The sequence below is a fragment of the Mus musculus genome, chromosome 1 (assembly GCF_000001635.26).
Source record: "Mus musculus strain C57BL/6J chromosome 1, GRCm38.p6 C57BL/6J".
Taxonomy (NCBI): Eukaryota; Metazoa; Chordata; class Mammalia; order Rodentia; family Muridae; genus Mus; species Mus musculus.
Window position 1 is genome coordinate 71267154 of NC_000067.6, and position 22745 is coordinate 71289898.

The window sequence follows — 22745 nt, forward strand, 5'->3', positions numbered from 1 at the left end:
TCCATTTCCCAAGACACAAATTTAATAGACCTGGAGAGAGGCCCAGGAATCTGTATGTTGATGTACACTCTAAGAATCTGATATTCAGAGATAAGAGAAAATAGGTTTCTTTGCCTTCCAACCATCAGATGATATAAGCTTGATTCAATTGGCTTTTCATAATTTTCTGTCCTTGTAGTAATAATTTGAATAATTAGATCAAACAGCTCTTGAATACAAAGCTGATAGACTTCTACTTAAATTGACACTGTCTTGCAATGACAAAAATTACTCACCATGTCATAGATGAAATTTGTCACCCAGTAGCACGTCACACCGATGCCAGAAATGTGCTGCAACTGCTTGGCTTTGGTCTGATGTTCCCTGACAATGTAGGTGACAAAGCTGGCAGTGGTGACAGAGTAGCCCATCAGGATGGACAGCGCCACTAAAATATCGATTAAACTGCTGATTCTATCATGAGCAACAGGGAGAGGAAAGTACACATAAGTTTTTGGAACTCCTCTCCTTTCAGGAAGATTCATGACTAAAACCATCAACAAAGCAGAACAAGAGCTGGCTGTGACACAGATAAGGCGTCCTGCAAGGCAGCCAGATACTATCTTTGACATGACTCTTCTGTGACCCTGGAATAAATGTAGCGCTAGTGCATCTGAATTGGCCAGGGATGCGTGATAGAAAAGCCTCGGTCTCCAAGGGTTACAGAGTGCATGCAAGGGATATATAGATCTTGAGCAAAGAAACAGTACTTAAATGCTATGCAGGGAAGTCAAAATGATGAAGGACTTGTGCACTTGACTCATAAAAGCAGCAGACTCAGTGAATCTGCAGTCGACAAGCTCTACTTGGCAGCCCTCTCCACACCCTTCCAGAAACTTCCTTTTGTCCCAGTCAGTGACTTATATTACCAGCCCTTCTAGATTGACATCGATTCAAATACCACTGTAATTTCCAATTATTGCACATTCTACAGAAGTGCAGCTATGCCAAAGGGAAGGCAGTAATGTCAAGGAAAGAGATGTGCTTACGTGGCTTGTTCCTGGTCTTGTACCCCTGGATAAGGGTGGCTATACATGATGATCCCTAGAAAGAAGGGAGAGCTCTGCTGTTAGGTGGTATTTAGTTAATGAGGAGCATCAAGTTTTACATGAATAATACATGATGCTTTGTTTCTTACAAGATGAATCAAAGAATTGTACTTCAAAGGTTCTTATTTAAAGGATAATGCTTTCCCCATCCTTAATCCCATCAAATTCTTGTGATTGCTGGTCTTCTCTTAATATGAAAATAAACAACGTCTACTTGTGTGTAGAACATTCTAGAAAAAACTAAGAACATCTACTTCTTATATAGTGCATGCCATACTCTGGAGTACATTCTAATGATTGCTTCTAATGTTCTTCTGTCTGGTCATTCCTATTTGCATTTCAGCCATACTTCAGAAATAGAATACACTTAAATAAACAACTCAACTGGGCATCAATCATACAAGCCTCTCGTTAGATCAAACACAATTCTAATCCTCCTTCCTGAGTTAATGACAATGGCCAGGAAGCATGGTCTTGTGAGAACATGCTCCTTTCTCTTTTACTATTTCCAAGATGCTTATTGTTTGAAAGTCCTACCAGAGTAGGGACTGGGAATCTCAATGTTGCATATCCATCAAAACTCAGGAAGCCCAAGAGCTTCTCACTGCACCCACACTTAATTAGTAGTCACTTAATTCCACCTCGACCACAAAGTATTGACTTCTCAGAGTTGGTTATACTTTCTGAATTGGAAGCAAGGCTTTTTCCTCTCCTTTCTGAAAGGGTCTTACTTGGCCAGAGTCAAAAGTGGACAGGCAAGTTTCCCAAAAACTGTAATATGAACTGAGCTGTCTAGATAAATGAGGGAAAGAATGGGAGGACAGGAGACTGTGGGTCTCCTCTGCACCTAAACAGTTATAAACCGAGCAAGAACTTTTCTACTTACTGCTTGTATGAGATATATTAGGACATTTTTTTGGGACACTTGGGTGCAATGTTTGGACATATTCTCTAGGCAACTTAAATTTGTAGCATTTAATAAGATGAGTATGACACTTTAAGTTGAAGTCCTCAACAATAGTGTGCTGGATAGTTTTATGTCACCTTGACACAAGTTAAAGTCATCTGAGATGAGGGAATCGCCATTAAGAGAATGCCTCCATAGGATGGGACTGTAGGCAAGCTTGTAAGGCAGTTTCTTAGTCAATGACTGATGTGGGAGGACCCAATTCATTGTAGGTGGAACCAACCCTGGGCTGGTGGTCCTGGGTTCTATAAGAAGGGCAAGCTAGTAACCAGCACCCCTCCATGGCCTGTACATCAGCTCCAGCCAAAAGGTTCCTGCCCTGTTTGTATTCCTGCCCTGACTTCTTTCAGTGATGAACAGTAATATGAAAGTGTAGGTCATATACCCCTTTCCTCTCTGAGTTGCTTTGGTCATGGTGCTTCATCACAGCAGTAGTAATCCTAACTAAGACAAATGGCACCTTGAAAAAATAAACAAAGACAAAAACAAAAACAAAGAAAACAACAACAACGACAACAAACCCATTTTGACCTCTGTCTTTTAATCACATTATATGGGAGTTTACTTCTCTTATTTTCTGTGAAGATTAATAGTTTCTGTTTGTTTATTTATTTGTTTGTTTGTTCGTTTGTTTGTAATATGCTCTCACTGTTCTACTCTGGTTGCCTGGAACTCACCATGTAGATCAGGCTGGCCTTAAACTTGCACAGATGCGCCTGCCTTTGCCTCTCTTCTGAGTCCTGGAATTAAACAGGACTGAACTCCTGTATCGTAAGTCTCCCCATAGCCTCCAGCATCCAGCATTGTGTCTTTAGTGCATGACCAATCAATGGGTGCTTATTAAAGCAAATCAAATAAAGTTTCTAGTAGTATCGTCCTTCCATGGAACCTACATCAAAAGTAGGCATTTTTCTGTGGTCTCTATAGATATCAAGCTAAAATGAAATGCTTCCTGTGCCCATTGCAGCCGAGGCGATAAACGGTGGGAGGAGCACATAGGAGTGTAACATTTGTCAGAGGAAACATGCAAACCAATATTCTTCAGGTAGAACACAGATTTTTTTCCACATGAAGTTAACCACTAGAGGGAACCACATGAATGTAACAGATATTGACATTACCAATGAAAGCTAATTAAAATATTTTATTAGCATATTAAGCTTCAGAGAAAAATGAATTTTACAGCTAAAGAAAAACCCCAGTTCACCTGGAATCCTTCAAAGATGTCTTCAAACATGTGAAGGATCATGAGGAAGAGGTGGTGAGGGCAAATAGGTTGAATTTTACAGGCGGATTAGGTTCTCTTGCCATGGGAGACCCCACTCACATATTTTGAGTGACATAGATTTGATTTCTTCTTTGAAAGGAATAAAATGTCTCCCAGAGAGGGCAGACTGTTGTCATTTTTTGTGTTTAAATAGACAAATTAACAAGGAACAGAAGACATGCTTTCCATAATTTATATATAACTTTATTTAAGCTTTATTTTTAAATTGAAAAATAAATTTCATCTCAGGGTCAGCATAAGTTTTATGCTGCCAGATTCTTTTGTCTTCTGCAACTTAAAGCACAACGGTAAACAAACCTGAAGGAATCTCAAGTGGTTCCAGTTATATTAGTCTCAGTAATGAAGACTAATTGTAGAAGAGACCAGGACACAGGTTTCCAGAAGCCAACCCTTTAGACAAGGTGGCATCCTCCTGCTCTCTGTATCTTTGCTATATCCCCCTGGCTATTTCTATAGCTTCTCTGCTTTTATTGTCTGTCACAATGTATGGTTTTGCTCTGAATAAACCACCCCAATGGAAGGGTTTCCAACAGCATTTCAATCCAGGTTACACTCACCTGGCTTCCGTCACCATTTCGTTTCATTGACCCCTTTTGACTTTGTCCTTTATTAATGTGCTATACCTAAGGACTACCCATCTTGTTATTTTCTTGAAAGTTCCTCCCGCTAGGGAAAAAAAAATGCCAAAACAGTTGGATAAAAACACCATTTCCTCTGAAAGGAAGATATCTGAAGACTGCTGCTAGAGGGAGTGTCTGACACTATAGTTTACTTCCACAATTATCAGCACAAAAGCAGACACCAGAATGCATAGGGGTGGGGTGATGGAAGGAAAATGGGGGAGGGTCAGCTTTTATAAAAGACAGTTTGTGTCATCGATCCCTCCTAATAGGCTGGTTATGAGTCTGGGCCCTGGCCAGAAAATGTATTATTTCATTTTTCTCTCTCTTTTTATTTTTTTAGGTTCATATGGAAAAATAATTTGAGCAAGGCTCAAGGAGATGAAATGGTCTGATGAACAGTAATTGAGTTAGAAAAAATAAATAAATCAACTTCTTTTAAATCCCAGTCCTATTCAAAAATGATGTGGAGGGCTGTGGGGAAATAGAACTGGAGTAGATCTGCCTGAGTCTGGATAAACAGCTTGGAGCATTAGCAAAAGGACAGGCAGGACTCAGAGAGTCCCGAGTTCAAATCCCACTTTAGCACCTCGGAGAAAGCGTAGGAGCAAACAGTAATGTTAACCCAAACTGGAAGGTTTTTTTTTTTTTTTTCATAACATATGTGTCATATATCCTCAGTATGTGGTACCACCACTTTGGATGCAGTGTAGAACTTTGTGTTTTAAAAGTTTTGTCTTCATAACTAAGTATGGTGGTACCACTTCATAACTAAGTATAGTGGCACAACTTTAAGCCCAGCACTGAGGAGGCAAGTGGATCTCTATTAGTTTCAGGCCAGCCAGGCTACTGGGTGAGAACTGAATACTTTTCATAATGTTTTTGTCTGCATATGTAGATCTGTGAATACTTATGAATATTAATTTACTGGTCAGCTTTTTTTCTGCAGACAAATAAATAGCTCTGAAGTATTTTCCACAAGCCATCACTGCTAGCAGTGAGAACAAAGGGGGTGTTACTCTCCTGATTTGATAAGTGAGGAAACTAAATTAATCTGAAGTTAAGGGTGTCATCTGGAATGTTCCATCTGGAAGGAGTTACTATTTCCAAACCCTCTCTGAAGATCCCTAATTTAGATGCCGTAGAGCACCACCGTCAACGGGGGAAGCAGATACAGGGAGTGTGTTTGCATGGAAGGCTGTGGAAAAAAGAATATAATTAGAGACAGCTCTGTACAGGGACCCTACCGTGTCGGGCAGCATCGTACTCTGACATGTTAACCCTCAGGAGGAAGTTGTTGAGGCTGTTGAGGTAAGCTGGGAGGGAATGGTAGCCTTCCGGATCGTACCACACCTGCCAAATTTCAAAAGGAGACAAGATCAGGATTGTATTTGAGTAAGACATTAAAATATCCGGTAGGATACTTTATTTTTAAAGGAAAGTCTCAATTTACTAGTGACTCCTTCCACCTCGGAAGATAGTTAAGGTACCCCTGGAGTGCCCCTGGAGTGCTGATTGTAGATGGAGCTGTGGGTTTTCGGTTTACAGGTGGGGAGAGTAACAGCTGACTTAGCAGCTGCTCTAGATGCTTCTACAGGCAAAACCTGAAATGAACTGGAGAAGCCATCGGCATCTCCGCAGTGGACCCACGAGAATTCTAGAGGAGAGTGAAGCAGGGATAAAACAGCAGTGGTAAAAACGGGTGGCAACAGAGTAGAGGAAGGAATTTTAACAATATGCAAGCCTTGTGTCCTTAACAACAAAACTGATAGTTTTACGCCCCAACACACACACACACACACACACACACACACACACACACACACACACACACACACACTTTCTGTTCCTAGTTATATGTAGCCCTCAGGATCTGAGTTACTTTACCTTCTACATCAAAACCAAGGTGTTTAAAATACTAGTGTGCTTTTTAAATGGTGTTAATTTAAAATTTGCATTCTGATTTAGAGAGGGGTAATTTCACATTAGAAAGTCCCTTGATTTTGAAAAGAAATTAACTCAGTGTGTGGGGGAGCAAAGGGGACACCGAAGTCCCCAGGATTGTTATTTCCCACACAGCTTTGTGACGATCTGGGTCCCACAGTGTCTATGGAGTAGGATTGCTGGAGAATGGAATTAATTTTCGTTTTCTAAAAGGTGAACTGCTTCTTGGCATAGAACAATCGTGAACTAAATGAATATTAATTGCTCCGCTTTCACCCTGATTCTGTGTCTCTCAATACCCAAAGAGAAATGTTCAGAGGATATTAAATTTTTCTGTGACTGAAAATAAGTAAACAACTAAAATCCTTATAATTGCTGTTTATCATCTGGGCAGTCATATGTGTCTGACTCAGTGACTGGCTTGGCTCAAAGCATTGCTGCTATCTGGAAGAAGAAGAAAAAAAAAACAGTGGGCTTATTTATCTCTATTAGATTTGTTACTATTCCAGGTTTGGTGAGAAGTGAGGCTAAGAGCCCCACATTGCCATTCTCTAAGAAGTTGTGATACAGACATGAAGAAAGTGCTGGAAAAATAAAAGCATTGTGAGACAAAAAAAAAAAAATCATAGGGATAACACACATTAGTCCAGCACACATGAGAACAATCACCCAGATGCTGCGCTCCATACTGACCCAGTGCACTGAGCCACCCCTGTCCTTGACTGTGTGATTGAGAGTCCCGTACTCTTTATGCTTACACAAAGGTGAACAGGGTCCAGTGCTACTGTCTATATCTCTCTTTGCTTATCAGTGATGCACAGGAGGAGATTATTTCCACTGCTGAAAGTTCTATGAGTAAATAAATGAATGAGTGAGTGAATGAATGAATGAATGAATGAGAAAGTGAATGAATGAATGAATACTTAACAGTGATGCATCAGAGATTAATTCCACTGCTGAAAGTTCTATGAATAAATGAATGAATGAATGAATGAATGAGTGAGTGAACAACCGAATGAATGAGTGAATGAATGAGTGAGTGAATGAGTGATTGAGTGAATGAATGAATGAGTAAGTGAGTGAGTGAGTGAGTGAGTGAGTGAGTGAATATGAACTGAAGTTCTATTGCAGATGAGTGTTTAGAGCTACATTTTTGATTACTGCAAGAAGCACCATTGTGCACAGTTTTTACGTGTGTTCTTGCTCTTGTGTATATGTGCCCCCTTAGAGCACATGTATGCACCACACAGAATTGATTTTGAATGTTTTATGTTTCTCACATGAAAGTGTTTATATGTACAAATTCCATATCGCTATTTACATGACCTCCCAGAAGAAAGTCCCAAATTTACCTTAGCAAGAGTTCTATTGTCAGGGACAGCTGTCACATCAAAACGAAGGTCGTTAGTCAATTTCATCCCAAAACTCCAACCTCCATATCTACATAGAGCAACAAAATTTATATTGTTTTGCTGGGTAAAATCTTCCTAAGTTGATCTAAAATATTTAAGTAGGACTTTATTTTTCTTTTCCACCCAGATTGCATAATGAAATAAATACAACAAATACATCCAGAAGTAGATAAATACAACCTGATATTTTTCTATTGATCCTTTTATCATATTTAAACTCAAGTGTATGTCATTACTAAAGGCAAGAGTCTCAGGTACTGTCTGGGATGGTGGCTCATGCCTGTCATCTTAATACTCGGGAAACTGAGGCAGGAGAGCTGCTGTGAGTTCCAAGTCAGCCTGAGCTATAACCTAAGACCCTGCCTAAGTAACAATTTTACAGACACACCACATTAAGCGGTTACATATACACAGTGAACATTTTGAAAAGGAATGGTATAATCTAAGGTTTTCCTCTTTCCATCTCAAAATTCAACATTAGAACACTTAAATATTCTTTTCAGGTAATTGATACCAGAATGACCTAACTTATTATCCTTTTTCAAATTACTTAATTTCTCTTCTAAATAAAAATTTCCTAGAGTTTTGATTGGCTCTATTTCTTTTCCCTCTTCTAAGATGCCTGGATGTGAGTTTGACATGACAGTTTATGGTCTTCTAAAAAAAATTGACTTTCAAATTCAAGTAATAATTTCCAAAATAGACTAACTTAGATGTTTTACCAAATTAAATTCAACTTAAATAATAGGACAGTGCAATTTATTCTACAATAACCTCATCATAGATGAGATGGTGTAGAGATATAATTTAACACATGAATGATACCATTGCTTCTTAAAAATGTGGATTTTTAGACTAGTTTTTCATAACAAATCCTTTTCTCTTATAATAAATTTACTTTATCATAAATTATTTGACTCTGTGAAACACCTGACATCTTTGAATATAGAAAACACTTGTTTCTATCCAAACCCATCTCTATGAAATTTTTTTACTTGTATATCTGTAATTAGAAATGAAAAATATGAAAATATTAATAGTGGCTATGGATGAGTAGAAAAACATGTTTTGTTCTTCTTTAACTTATCTGTAACAACAATATCTCGCAGTGAATGTGAAGAATTTATAGACATTGAGGAATGAAGGAGAGGTAGAGGACTCACAGACACAATCTACATTTTGAGAGATTATTTTTTGTAACTCAGGCTAACTGTCACAAAAAAATTCATGCTTTGAAACTCTAAGTAGATACAATCCAGTCAATAACTTGTCTATTGCTTTGAGAAAAAAAAAACAAGTACATATTCAACCATATATTTAAAGACCTTAAAAAGCTAGTGGCTTTCAGTTTGCACAAATGTATCTTAATTTAGAGTCATTGCTTAAATTTCTATATGTAGGACACAGAGCACAGTACTAAAGCATCTGTGTTACCATGTCAATGATCAGATCAATCATCAATCAATCAAATTGAAGCAATGATCAAGTTCACTATATAACGAATTTGCAACTATTACTTATATGGTTTCAAATTTGCATGTCTGTTACCTTAAAACCTGGAAATCAGTTAAATATGTTCCAAACAGAAGATTTTTTACCTTTTCTGCACAAAATGATTTGCAGTTGTTATAAGATAATTTTCCATGTGTTTTCCAGTGAGGTTATAAATAACTTGGGAAGAGTAAGTTCTTCTATGAGGTGGATGATAGTTGAATTTGGGGCATTCCTAGAAAATAAAATGATCAAGTTGAGTTCTTCTTGCCTGTCCTGTGTAAGTTAAACAAACAACGTCAGTGTGTCCCGATTTGCCCATTACTGTAAGGGCTGAGGTGTGATCAAACTGCCCTTTGATTCATAAGAGCTTTGGGAAAGAAGGCAACTTGTCTATTTGCCAAGAAATTAGAACTATTGTCACTTATGCAGAGCAACTACATGTGTTTAGGACTCATCCAAAGCTAAACGGAGTTAGCAAATCCAGCATCCCACAGTGTTCTGATGAGGTAAGCTTTTGGGGGACAATATTAGGAAACAGAAACATTTTTTTGAGTCCCTTAAGAATTTACAGGGGATCTGAAAGGGAACTGCCTCAAATTAAAAACAATGTTATGAGGAAAACTCTTCAAAACAACAGCAGTGAGTTGAAAGTTCACAGTACGTTAGTTTTTGCTACCTAACTTAGGAGTAAGGATTTCACTAATATATGGGCTTACACGGAGATTTTTACATGTTAGTTACATGTACATGCATATTTATTATTTAAGAATTAATTTTAGGCTTACAGGAAAGTAACACATATAGTAATGAGAGTTTTTGTGTTTGCCTGAACAGACTTCATTTAGAGTTTATGTTTTTATTTATTTATTATTTATTATTTGGGATTTTAAGACAGGGTTTCCAGCCCAGCCTGGCCTCAAACTTACTATGTAGCCGAGGATTCCACTGAAAATCTGATCTTGTTTGTACAAAGATTACAGGTGTGTGCATTCCAACCGACTTCGAAGACTCATGTTCACACACTTATATTTTGCACTCATAAGAGTAACAACCTAGCTCTCTTTGGATCCTGAAGTTCATTGCCATGATCTCTATCCTGGAAAAAGTCTAGCATAATGCTCCTCTTCCTTTCATCAGTCACTCACACCCGGGCCCAGAGCCAGAAGCACACAGCACACGTGAGATGTATCAAATTACAGACAGCTCTGGAATGCCAAGAGTGAATGTCACTGAACATCCAGTGACATAGGCCTAAAAATCACATTTCAGAATGGCATTGGCTTCTCGATAATCAGAAGTGGTCTCCAGGTAGCCAGTGCAGCTATGAAGCTTTTATTTTTTTTTAATCAAATTGCATTACACATATAAAAACACCACGTGTATTATAAAGGCACTGCTTGATGAATTTTGACAAACTGGACAAACCCACATAATTAGTAACTAAGAAGATGACAGAAGGGTGTAGTTTCCCTAATTTCTTTCTCAGCCTGTTTATCTTTCGGAAGATAGAGGAAGGCTACTGATTTGTTTGAGTTAATTTTATATCCAGCCACTTTGCTGAAGTTATCAGCTGTAGGAGTTCTCTGGTGGAATTTTTAGGGTCACGTAAGTATACTATCATATCATCTGCAAATAGTGATAGTTTCTCTTCCTTTCCAATTGGTATCCCTTTGGTCTCCTTTTGTTTTCTAATTGTTCTGGCTAGGATTTCTGAGTATTGTATAGATAGGGAGAGAGTGGGCTAATTAAACAAAAGAAGAAGATGACAGAAGCCATCAGTTCAAAAGCCTCCTTCTCACACTTCCTGCAAATTGCTACTACTTCCAAAAGATCGATCGTAGATGTGGCTTTAGCCAGTTACTTATTTATTTATTTAGCTAGCACACAAAATAATGAGGGTTTGTTGTTGTTGTTGTTGTTGTTAACTTAGATGAGGGAGTAAAAACTCTAAATGGTAGGTTAGACTAACATTTAAAAATTGAAAAGCATTTTTTTGATCCTTGTTCTTATAGTTAATAACTATCTTGCGTGGGAACTCCAAAACGGGATGTGTTCACTGGAAATGTTTTACTGTAAAATATGTAGTGAGATCAGAGTACAGCTCTATGACATTTCTAGACTTCCTGCATGAGAGAACAAGTTGGTGATCCTTAGAAACCCAATAGTGACTTTTCTTCAATAAAAGATTTATTGAGAAATTTTGAAATGCTCTCTCCTCTAGGATGCTTGCTTTGATACATGGGATGTGTGAGATACATATGTAGTGACTCAAATGGAAATCTTGAACTTTCCCAGTTAGCTTTGCTGTACTAAGAGTTTAGGGATAACTTAGAAAACAAAGATCTGCATGCCTAAGATAAAGATAAAATAATTATGGGATAAATTTTAATATTTTCAGAAAATAAATGTTGATGTAAAAACCTTTCCAGGCATTGCCTGGTAACCCATGGCATTCCTTTCTAGAATTACAGGTGACCAACTTCCCAGCTAACTGTCTGGGAGACATGTTCACTACATTTTCAAATATGACAGTTACGGTCACTTTTGTGCTGTGAAACTGAGCTTTCCAGCTAGAACAAAATTGAAACCAAAGATTCATTCTCAGTTGGTTTGCACAAAGACCATCTTCTACCTCTGGAAATTTGTCTTGAGTCAGATTTAAAACAGTGACCTGAAGTTCAACGTCAATATTTTTTGTGGCCAGGCCCATATCTTTTGAGCTTCTAGCTTCCATAAAATGAAATTATACTGACTTTTCGGTAACCTGAATAGATCTTTCAAGTTTTGTTATTTATTCTATTCTCTCTTTTTTTTCCTACTTTACTGGAACTGAATTCTCTTTTACCTGGACATTGTCGGAACAGGAGCAAACACCAAAGTTGTCGATAGCTTCTCCACTTGTGTTCCACTTTCCCAGATCATCTTTTTTTAAACACTGCCTATAAAGAAAAAGGATATTGAAGTGAGATGTGTGCATGTGTGCATCCACATTGGTAGCTCATAACCACTTATAACTCCAGTTCCAAGAGATCCAATACTCTCTTCTGATCTCCATGGACACAAGGTGTGCAATGTGGTGCACATACAAGCAGGCACTCACACATACACATAAAATAAGCAATAAACAAATCTTTAAAATCAATAAAACGGGATTAACATTATTATTCTAATGTTGTAATTGTAAAATGTAACAATACAAGAGGTGAGAAGTTGTAAGGGAACCAATGTCCGTTATTATGGCATAGTACTGTCAAAGGAAGAGTACGACAAAAGAGGTAAAAAGCTATTAGATACAGACTTTTTATCAAGAGATTATCCTTTTCCAGCAAAGTTACTCACAGATACTTTATGCATTCCTACACACACTTGTGCAAACTAGGATGCTGAGAAGAAGAAAGGAGAACTTACAAGTCACTAGTATTCAAACACACATTGTCAATGCCAGGGAAATTCCAGAGAGCTGAGACCAGACCACTGGTGCTTGGATCAAAATTCCTGCAATATCAAGCAACAGGGACTCATCAGTAAATGCATGTTCACTAATAACCCTAAGATATGAATTATGCTATCTATATGACTGCTTTCTCATTTCCTCCTTTCACTCCTATTTCTCTGCCTCCACCTGTCTCCTTCCTTTTTCTTGGGATGTCAACTCCAGGCCTACACATATGTTGGATATGAATGGTGGTCCTGAGGTACACCCACTGTACTGGCTAGTTTTGTGTCAACTTGACATAGCTGGAGTTATCACAGAGAAAGGAACTTCAGTTGAGGAAATGCCTCCATGAGATACAACTGTAAGGCATTTTCTCAATTAGTGATCAAGGGGGAAAGGCCCCTTGTGGGTGGGATCATCTCTGGGCTGGTAGTCTTGGTTCTATAAGAGAGCAGGCTGAGCAAGCCAGGGGAAGCAAGCCAGTAAAGAACATCCCTCCATGGCCTCTGCATCAGCTCCTGCTTTTTGACCTGCTTGAGTTCCAGTCCTGACTTCCTTTGGTGATGAACAGCAGTATGGAAGTATAAGCCGAATAAACCCTTTCCTCCCCAATTTGCTTCTTGGTCATGATGTTTGTGCAGGAATAGAAACCCTGACTAAGATACCCACCCTATAGGTATACAAATCTATGGAAGATTCAGGCTGCCCTGATGTTCACCTATGACATGAATTTAGCCATCACATGTGGTTTAAGTCTACCCACTAAGAGTAAACATTACTTTGACTTTATTTGTAGATGCATGTAGATCCTCTTAAGTTATTTGTTAGGTACAGAAGATTTCTTTAGCAGAATTCAGCGTGGTACCTCCCAAATTCTTTATTTTTCTCCACTGAACCTGGAATCATTGTGGAAATGATCTTGTCAGAAAGTAACTCACGCGTAGAAGGCTGTCTGTTCGGAGGTGCCGTAAATGGACGGAGAGATCATGATCTCTGGGTAACTGTTGCTGGAATCTCTCAGTGTGCCGAGACCCATGGCCGTGGCTACAAAGACGATGGGGAGAATGACCTGAGCAATGAGACCTTTCCAGTTCCGGCGGGTGTGGTGGAACCTCTTGATGAGAATAGCCATTATCTTCTTCAGTAAGAGTCCAAAGCCCTCCAGCTTCTCGCTTCTTGTCAGGACTTTGTCTGAGTAAGGACAAGAGATTTAATGCGGTTCCAGGAAAGCTCTGTAAATCAAGTCATAGTCGACTTCACAGACTGCGGGTGAACGGTATCATATTGCATGGATGGAAGACGCCTCTGTTTTCTACATTCAGACAGAAGCCTCTGCAATCCATTTCTAGTATTGCTCTAAACAGCGGACCCCAATATGTGCCTCGTATATAGCTGAATTTAAGAGTGTTATAAAAACTGTGATTCACTAGCACCAGTTATAATACATACATATAGTAAGTTTACTAGGAAAAATTAAGGATTGTGAATTTTGTAAATGAGCCCTGTTCCCTATCCCAATGTCCCAATACAGACCCAACATGTAATTACTAATTTTTATTATATAGAAAATAGTCTCATCAAGATTGAATTCAGATAATTTAAATAAAACATCAGCCCCGTGTAAGAACTGCTTCCTAGCACAGACCATTCATTAGTTTCGATGCTTCAGTGTCTGATATGAAAGCCAATGAGCTCACTCAAAGTGAAAGGAACGTGAAAGGAAAGCTTCTCCGAGTCATAATTCTAATTCCACCACATATTCATACACTGTCTTTGGAAATTAGAAATGATTATGGCCTTTCAAGACTCCACATTCAGTTTCCATACAGGAACCATTGAAAATGTCTCTACTGTGCACCCCGCTCTCTGAAACACTCTCCAAGGCTTAAGAAAGTCTCCATTGCCTTTGAGACCCATGGAAGCCATGGTGACCATTGCTGTTCAGTGGGGCTCTCAAGGCTAACCATTCAACTTCTTCCCCCAGAAGTAGCTTCAAATAGAGCATTCTCGTCTGAGACCTGCCACCACACTTTTTTACATGTGATAGGACAACGGTATCTGTCAACGCTGTGTGTGTTTAAAATTCTCCATCACAAATCATGCAGCTCAAAAATCATGATCTCCATTTAGCTGATAAGGAAAAAAATACAAAGCTGCTTAATTTAAAATGAATTCCAATTAAACAGAGAGAACACGTTTAAATGCAAACTCATATCTCTGCAATGGGGAATTGTACAAGGAGCTGAATATTTTGAGTTAATTAGTATGCTTTTCTGTTCCTTGAGAAATTACATGCGGATGACTTACAGGTGTGTCAAAATGCAGTAAATGGGCTGCCTCAAAGATAATGTCAATGAGGGGGACATTCTAAATGAAGAATAATTTCAAATTATGGGGGAAAAGGCAGAGGCAAATATATAGAAGCAGATGACCACTTTCAATCAAAGCCCCCCAGTTCCTTGGATTCCAGTTTTATTCCCCAGATGAGACTCTAATTCCAGAATTACACAAACACCAGAGATGATCGTTTCTGAGTTTGTGAGACAGGCAACCGTTTAATTAAAAGTTCTGTTCCTAGAGATGGTTCCCACTTTAAGCAAGCGGTTGAAATGACTACTCCATATTTCATATATCATTTTACTATGTGCTTTCGTAAGTAAATCATGCTTCCAGGGTAAAAATTAACTGTCAGAAGGAGACCACGTGATAAAAGCTGCTTCTAAAAGAACCTAACCTCTCAATGTTATATCAAAAATGTGATTTTTCAAATTTATCCTGTGTGAAGAGTTGAAGACGAAGCATTTTAATACAGAGAGTATCCTTCAAGTCTAACTTAATCAAATCATAGACTTTACCCCAAACAAATCTCCACCCCCTGCCCTCCACCTAGAGTGAATCAGAGATGGGGAAGATAGAGGATAGACCTCACCTTTCCCAGCGAAGGATGATTTCTAAAAAACACAACTTTATTTTGGATGATTTTGCTCCCACATATATGAACCTAATGACAGGGGGCTCCTGACTAAATAAACGTGTCCGTCCCTGCACAGCCCTTGAATGCAGGAAAAATCGTCACCTGTGAAGCTCGCCTCTGAAATCACAGAAAGTCGCATCCAGAGAAGCATTTCTGATGAACAGAGAGCCCTGTCCCCCTCCCCTGTCAGAGGTGTTCCCCAGGTCTACCTCACTTGCACTGCCACTTCCCTTTGGAAAATGAGAATTTGATCTTCTGTAATGAATATTCTGTGTGTTGAAGAATTCTTGTGTGTATTGGGATTGCTCATTTAAAGACAAGCGTTAAAGTTGAATTCCACAAAAGGACTAAAAATCTGCACGTCTATTTCCCCCAATTATGTTGTCTCCAGAAAATTAAGCAAACCCTGCACACTGGGTGTGTACCGTCTCTGTCGGTGAAGTTGCTGCTGCTCACAGACAGGTCGTCAGGAGTGGAGGTCCCGTTGGCACTGGGGTTCCCAACTTTCCTCTGTGTTAAGTGCTCCAGACTCATATTACTACTTTTTTGCGAATCTTTTGTCAAGTTCAGGAAGACCTAGAAAGAGAGGCCAGATTAATTCATTACCATAAAAGATACATATCTCTTAAGGACCTCGGTTTTGATTTTGAGTTGTTATCTCACTTATTAGGACAACTATTTCCAACCGATATTAAGAGAATATTTTTTATGTATAAAAGATGGCCATTCTTATGTTTTGGATGACAAGTGTTGAAAAAAATATTTTCTTCTCAGAAATCAATCTTCTGTTAGAATGGTACTGAGAATTTCAAGCTTTGGTGATTCTGTGACCTATTTACTTAAAAATATTTAGCTTTAATTAGAAAAACACCTGCACTTATTTTTCTAAGGGTAAAAAAAGTCATATGAGCAGCAATACATAAAGTAGAGGTGGGGGAGAGTTGGAATAAGGAGAGCGCTCACCCAGTATGGTATCATGTGACTGGAGGCCCGTTCCTAGATGCCACATACAAAAGTTGGATTCATAGTATGCACTTGTAACTTTGGTACTGGGAAGGTGAGCATAGGCAGATCCTTGGTGCTCATTGGCCAACCAGTCTAAGCTTCAGTCCAGGCCAATGAGCAACATTGTTTCCAAAAGCAAAGTGGACAGCTCTGAAGAAATGACTCTAGGTGTTGTTCCATGACTACTTCAGACATGTGGACAAAAGTGTGTGTGAACGCCTACATCCACCTCCACCTCCACACATACATAAACATGGACATACACAGGAGTGTGAGAGGGACAAAGTCTAGAGGCATGGCACTTCCCTATGTACACAGTGCTGGTGTCCATTTCCAGCACTCTAAATTCAAAAAATAATTAAATAAAGAAATAAAGAATGAATGACTCAATCAATCAATAGATAGGTAGATACATAGATGGATGGATAGACAGATGATAGATAGATAGATAGATAGATAGATAGATAGATAGATAGATAGATGATAGATAGATAGATAGATAGATAGATAGATAGATAGATAGATGGGTAAATGGGACAAGCAGTAAAGAGATGTCCACCTACCTCTTCAACAGTGGTGTCTGAAATGCCATAGCAGCCGATGTTGAGTTTACCCATGCCCTTGTCCAGTGCTCTCAGGAGGGACAGGTAAGCTCCTGAGACTTTCGTGCTGAATGGAGGGAGCACATATACAAGCTCTCCCCCAATATCCTCTTTGAGGTAGGCTTCAGGAAGGTGCGACTGGATCATTGCTGTCACTGCCACTGTGTCACAGATTGCATTTGTGTCTAGGTTTGGACTCTGTGGACAAAAGGGAAAGTTATGCAAGCTCTCCTGAGTCAGACCACATGCCATCCCTCCAGCCATTCCATGTCCCACACTCCTCCCAACTGTATTCTCCCACCACCACCCACCTTCTTCTCTCATGCTTTAATGCGGCGGCAGTTTTGAGTCTCTGTGGCTATGGCACATATGCCATGCTGTGGCGCATGTGCCCCTCAAGGTCTCTGTACCCAGGCAGCCAACACACCCCATTCTCTCACCAGCGCCAGCCCACAGCTTAACTGACACTTCCCACTCCTGCTTTATTTCTGTCTACATTTATAGAAATAAATATTCTATGTAATTTATCATTGACTAATTGATAGTGTGTTAAATAATTTACACATTGAGCACAACATCTGAAATTTCACATTTCATCAAGCCCAAAGTTCATGCAGCCAGAACATGGAGTTTATATTACGAATTTGCTGATGCAGCCCCAGTGCCTAGAATAATGATTGGGTACATCAGTCAGCACAATATCCTCTAATATATGAATTTCCAAATGTAATGATAAATTGTGGTTATTTTGTTTTTGAAGCTCAAGGATAATTTTGCTAGGGTTTAAAAGAAAATATAGTAAAATTAGATGAAAATCCCAACAGTCACTAGGAGGGGAATGGAGAAAAAGCCATGCCTTTTCAGTTAACCAATAGGGTAGAAATAGACAGCTTATTAAGGAAGACAACTTTATTAAAATGAGTCCCAATGTCTTCTTGCTATCCCCATAGAGCAGTGCATGTCACAAGTCTCGCCTAAGAAGCAGATGATAATTAATACAGGTACCATCACTTGATCAATGTGCAGATAATAAGAGACTATGAAGTATTTCAGTCATAAGTGTAATATATATATCATACCTACCATGAGACCGCTCAGGAAATTTCAAGGAAGAAGGAGCAGAAAGATCTTAAGAGTCAGTGGTAGTGGATAACTCCAAGAAAACTGTTCTCTGGACACAACAGGGCAGCTGCACATCTGGACACACAGTGGTAGGGACAGTGTGCATAAGACCTACTCTAGATCCAGCCAGACACAGTGGCAACATGGGGTTGGGGAGATGGCCACAGCATCCCATCACTAGCTAGGAAGGACAAACTCCCTCTGTCTGTCCTTTAGAAGGACGTCATTTTGTACAGTGCCTACACTGTGGGAAATTACCAGCAGCTTAGTACATTTAGGAGACATCAGATGCTCTCGGAAGGGAGCAGAAATCTGAGGTTTTCAAACAACACACTTTCTGAGATTTAAGAAGCACATAAGATTGCATACTGGTGAATCTTAGCAATGAGTTGAGCTGGAGAGAATCTGTCTTCACTTTATAGAAATGTTTACGTCATTACCGCCATGATACAGTGCGCTTTCTCATACAAACCTTCTTCTTGGTGAGTGTGAGGTGGTAACCATCCCCAAAAGCTTCCTTGAGGTAAAATGGAGATCCACAGCACCGGAGCCCACCCTGTTCCAGGAAGGCGATGCGGTCACTCAGCACTTCGGCCTCATCCAAGTGGTGTGTGGACAGAATGATTGTTCTTGCTTGAAAATACAATCAAGAACAATAGAGAATGAAAATAAGAATCCGAGGCTCCCACAGTCTGGAATTAACAAGAGCAAATCCTGGGGTTTCTGGGACAAGGGTAGCGTTAATTGAGGTGCGTGAACCTCCATAGCGATCAAAGGGAAATTCAGAAGACTGCTATTAAATATATAGGAGGGGGTCTTATATGTAATTTAGCAGCACACGGGCACTTATCAAGCTTCATAGCTAATGTCCTTCATTTTCTGTGGGCATCAGCTACTTCTCACTTGTCAGAGTTTTACCTCTGTGGTCTCAGTGTGCTCTCTCTCCTTCCTTCACTATAAAAATGGTAATTTAAAAGACTTTTGAATATTCCTCTCTGATTAATCCACTCCAGTCTGATTACTTCTCTGCTTCACATCCTGTTAGCACTTATTTGGTGTGTTTTTGGTTTATTTTTATTTGTGTACGTTTGGTATCTCTAATTAGATTCCATGCTTCTCTAGGCAGACTCCTGTAGGCTCTCAATAAGGCTCGATAAATTTAACTCACAGTGAGTCCTGGATATGTATTAACTAATTGACCCAGAAATTTCACTGAGAAATCTTAGGAAAAAAATGATCTCACCTCAGATATTTAGAAGGTGTTATATACAGAAAAGCTTCAACTTGAATTTGGGGAGCCCTGAGGGTCGAGTTATGACTGTGCCATGGAAGAGTTAGGAAAATGATTCATACCAGTTTTGTTCTTGGATATGACATCCCATATGCTTCGGCGAGAACATGGGTCAACGCCCGTGGATGGTTCATCCAAAATCACTACCCTGGAGCCACCGATGAGAGCTATGGATATGGACAACTTCCTCTTCATTCCTCCCGACAACGTTCCAACTCTCTTATGGCGATGACTATACAGTCCAGTGTCTTTTAAAGTCCTTCAAGAAAAAAATAGTGAATGGTGCTATTGTGTTCACAATCAGTGGATACGTCTTCAGTGAGGTGCAATACAGTTCCCGAAAACATGATACGGTTTATTGTCATTTGTCATCTAATTATTGTCACAAAAATAATTACTACAACAATATGAACTAACAATTACCGAATGGCAGAGAAGCACCTGAAAAAATGTTCAACATCCTTAATCATCAGGGAAATGCAAATCAAAACAACCCTGAGATTCCACCTCACACCAGTCTGAATGGCTAAGATAAAAAATTCAGGTGACAGCAGATGCTGGCGAGGATGTGGAGAAAGGGGAACACTCCTCCATTGTTGGTGGGATTGCAAGCTTGTACAACCACTCTGGAAATCAGTCTGGCGGTTCCTCAGAAAATTGAACATAGTACTACCGGAGGATCCAGCAATACCTCTCCTGGGCATATATCCAGAAGATGTCCCAACCGGTAAGAAGGACACATGCTCCACTATGTTCATAGCAGCCTTATTTATAATAGACAGAAGCTGGAAAGAACCCAGATGCCCCTCAACAGAGGAATGGATACAGAAAATGTGGTACATCTACACAATGAAGTACTACTCAGCTATTAAAAAGAATGAATTTTTGAAATTCCTAGGCAAATGGATGGACCTGGAGGGCATCATCCTGAGTGAACTAACAATTACTAACAGCAATATGAACTAACCAGTAACCCCAGAGCTCCCTGGGACTGAACCACCCATCAAAGAAAACACATAGAGGGACTCGTGGCTCTAGCTACATATGTAGCAAAGGATGGCCTAGTCGGTCATCAATGGGAGGAGAGGCCCTTGGTCCTGTGAAGGTTCTATGGCCCAGTATAGGGGAATGCCAGGAAGCAGGAGTGGGTGGGTTGGGGAGCAGGGGGAGGGAAGAGAGGTTAGGGGATTTTCGGAGGTGAAACTAGGAAAGGGGATAACATTTGAAATGTAAATAAAGAAAATACCTAATTAAAAAAAAAGAAAAGAAAAACCACAAGAGAGTATATAGTCCACTTGTTTGACAGATAGTTAGAACATTGTACTTTTGTATCAGATTATGTCATAGAAAAGAGCAACGAATAGAAAGATATCTTTTTCATAAAGAGATTGTTTGCACATGTGTGCAGAGGGTGAAGAAATTCCTATGATAAGCATAATCTCAAGAATATTTATAATATAACAAGTGGTAATCAGCACACAATTAATAAACTAAAAAGTCAGATGAGCAATGACTGGAAAGTGTTCATTTGGCCAGGAGTGTCCAAATGGCTCTCAGGAAACATATGGTAAGTTAAGAAAAACAAACAAAAGGACTTGTGGCAGAAATCAGTTGTGAATAATCAAGTGTATGAGTAGCTTATATTCCCAGACCAGAGTAAATAGAGAATGGGAAACAATGTAGTCAGATGTGGGATGGAGGGCATGTTTTGTGTGGTCTGGTAGGCCTTGCTAATGACATTATGGGATGTCATACTAAGTGTGGCAAAAGCCACTCAAGTGGTGGCAGGAATGACATGGTCTGATTTGCCATTGACAAAGCTCACTCTGACAACTCGCTGATAAGAATCCATGACTGGGGAGAGCAGTAGCAGGAAGTCCATTTAAGAGGCTATGAGATGTCGTGCCCAGGCAGAAGTGAAAACAAAAGATCTGGGTCAACATACAAGGCACCAGGGCAGAGTTGAACAGTGCGTGTATGACTGTCTGGAGAGGATAATAATGCTAAATGTGTATGTTATCAGAGAGGTAGGAAGCAAAGCAAAATGCTTCCCATCATTATTGCTACCAGAACTTGCCCAACATGGTATATGTCCTTGGAAGAGCTTAGCCAGTTGTGTTCTTATTTCTGGACTAACTCACCTTTTAACCTCCTCATGGAGCTGTGTTTTGGTCCAGTGAGGAACTTTGATGGAGCCATACAGGAGAAGGTGTTCCTTGGTGGTTAGGTAACTGAACAAGACGTCATGTTGCATGCAGACCCCCATGTTTTTCCGAACAGTATTCAGGTCTGTCTTGATATCTTTTCCGTATACAAAAATGGTACCCGCTGTGGCACCAAACAGCCCAGTCAGCATGGAGCTGGAAATGAGGATGTGAGAAATTAGATATGGACCAATCACTCAAGCTAGACAGCAAGACTAAGCGTAACTCATATGCTGACCAAAGGAGAGGGGGTTTGCAATGCCTCTCCTCAAACGAAGTCAAGCTGTGAAAGAAAAACACATTAAGAAGAAATGAAAGAAATGGGACTGACTTTTAAGCTTTCAGTTGTTTTCGCTGTTGTGTGAATACTACATGGTGGTGGTGGTGGTGGTGGTGGTAATGGTGTTAAAGCTGAGGGGCCTTTCCAGTTGAAGGGACACTCTCTCCTTGAGAGTTACTGTGTTTCCTTGGAATCCTATTTATATACTGGCAAATCTCCAATTTATGTCTCCGGACTAGATGCTATCACTTACACCCAGATGTGTGCTGTGAATCCAACAGACAATGCTTCACCTTCATAAGACGCCTTACGAGGTCCTCAAACTAAGTATGGTCTGCCCATGGTACTAAACGCTTTTGCCTCTATCATTTGCTGATAAATTAATATACTGTTTGCACAAAACTATATTTCCTTCTCTCTCTCTCTCTCTCTCTCTCTCTCTCTCTCTCTTTCTTTCTTTCTTTCTTCCTTCCTTCCCCCTTCCCTTCCCTTCCCTTACCTTCCCTTCCCTTCTTTCTTTCTTTCTTTCTTTCTTTCTTTCTTTCTTTCTCCCCTCCTACCTTCCTTTCTTCCTTCCTCCCTCCCTCCCTCTTCCTTTGTTTCTTTCTTTCTTTCGAAAGTCTTCAAAATATTTTTTTTTCTTTTCGAAATGGAGTTCAAAAATTAAAATGCAACTTTAATGCACCAAATACATTTAAAAACAATATTGAGCCAGGCATAATGGCGTGTGCCTCTAGTCTAGCTATTTTGGAGACAAAACCGTATTTCAGAAGTCATGTTTGCATCTTTGTCTCTTGGTCGTACCATCAACATGTGCTACCACCAGGGGGCAGCAGCCATCACATCACCGCACACCTGCTTCCTGATCCTCCTACCTCTTTTGGTCTCCACAGAGCCATTCTCTGTATAATGGCCAAAATATTTTGACCTAGAAAACTCTCAACACCTTTCAAGTGATTAATCAATTGGAAGTTATTTAGAAACCATCTCCTCCCCATTAGAACATAATCCACAGAAG

At 39.6% G+C, this 22745-nt stretch overlaps 1 protein-coding gene across 1 annotated transcript in view; it reads right to left on the bottom strand.

Moving 5' to 3' along the window:
- The window catches only part of Abca12 (ATP-binding cassette, sub-family A (ABC1), member 12), a 171821-nt gene that overhangs the window by 24064 nt on the left and 125012 nt on the right, over positions 1–22745 (bottom strand). Inside the window, exons 29-41 of the mRNA NM_175210.3 lie at positions 21385–21603; positions 19306–19502; positions 18425–18585; positions 16792–17028; positions 15649–15799; positions 13188–13440; positions 12222–12308; positions 11659–11752; positions 8918–9045; positions 7260–7347; positions 5211–5316; positions 1029–1083; positions 276–453 (exon numbers count right to left, since the gene is read on the bottom strand). Coding sequence (NP_780419.2) covers positions 276–453; positions 1029–1083; positions 5211–5316; positions 7260–7347; positions 8918–9045; positions 11659–11752; positions 12222–12308; positions 13188–13440; positions 15649–15799; positions 16792–17028; positions 18425–18585; positions 19306–19502; positions 21385–21603 — 1954 coding nt within the window. The remainder of the gene's footprint in view (positions 1–275; positions 454–1028; positions 1084–5210; positions 5317–7259; positions 7348–8917; positions 9046–11658; positions 11753–12221; positions 12309–13187; positions 13441–15648; positions 15800–16791; positions 17029–18424; positions 18586–19305; positions 19503–21384; positions 21604–22745) is intronic.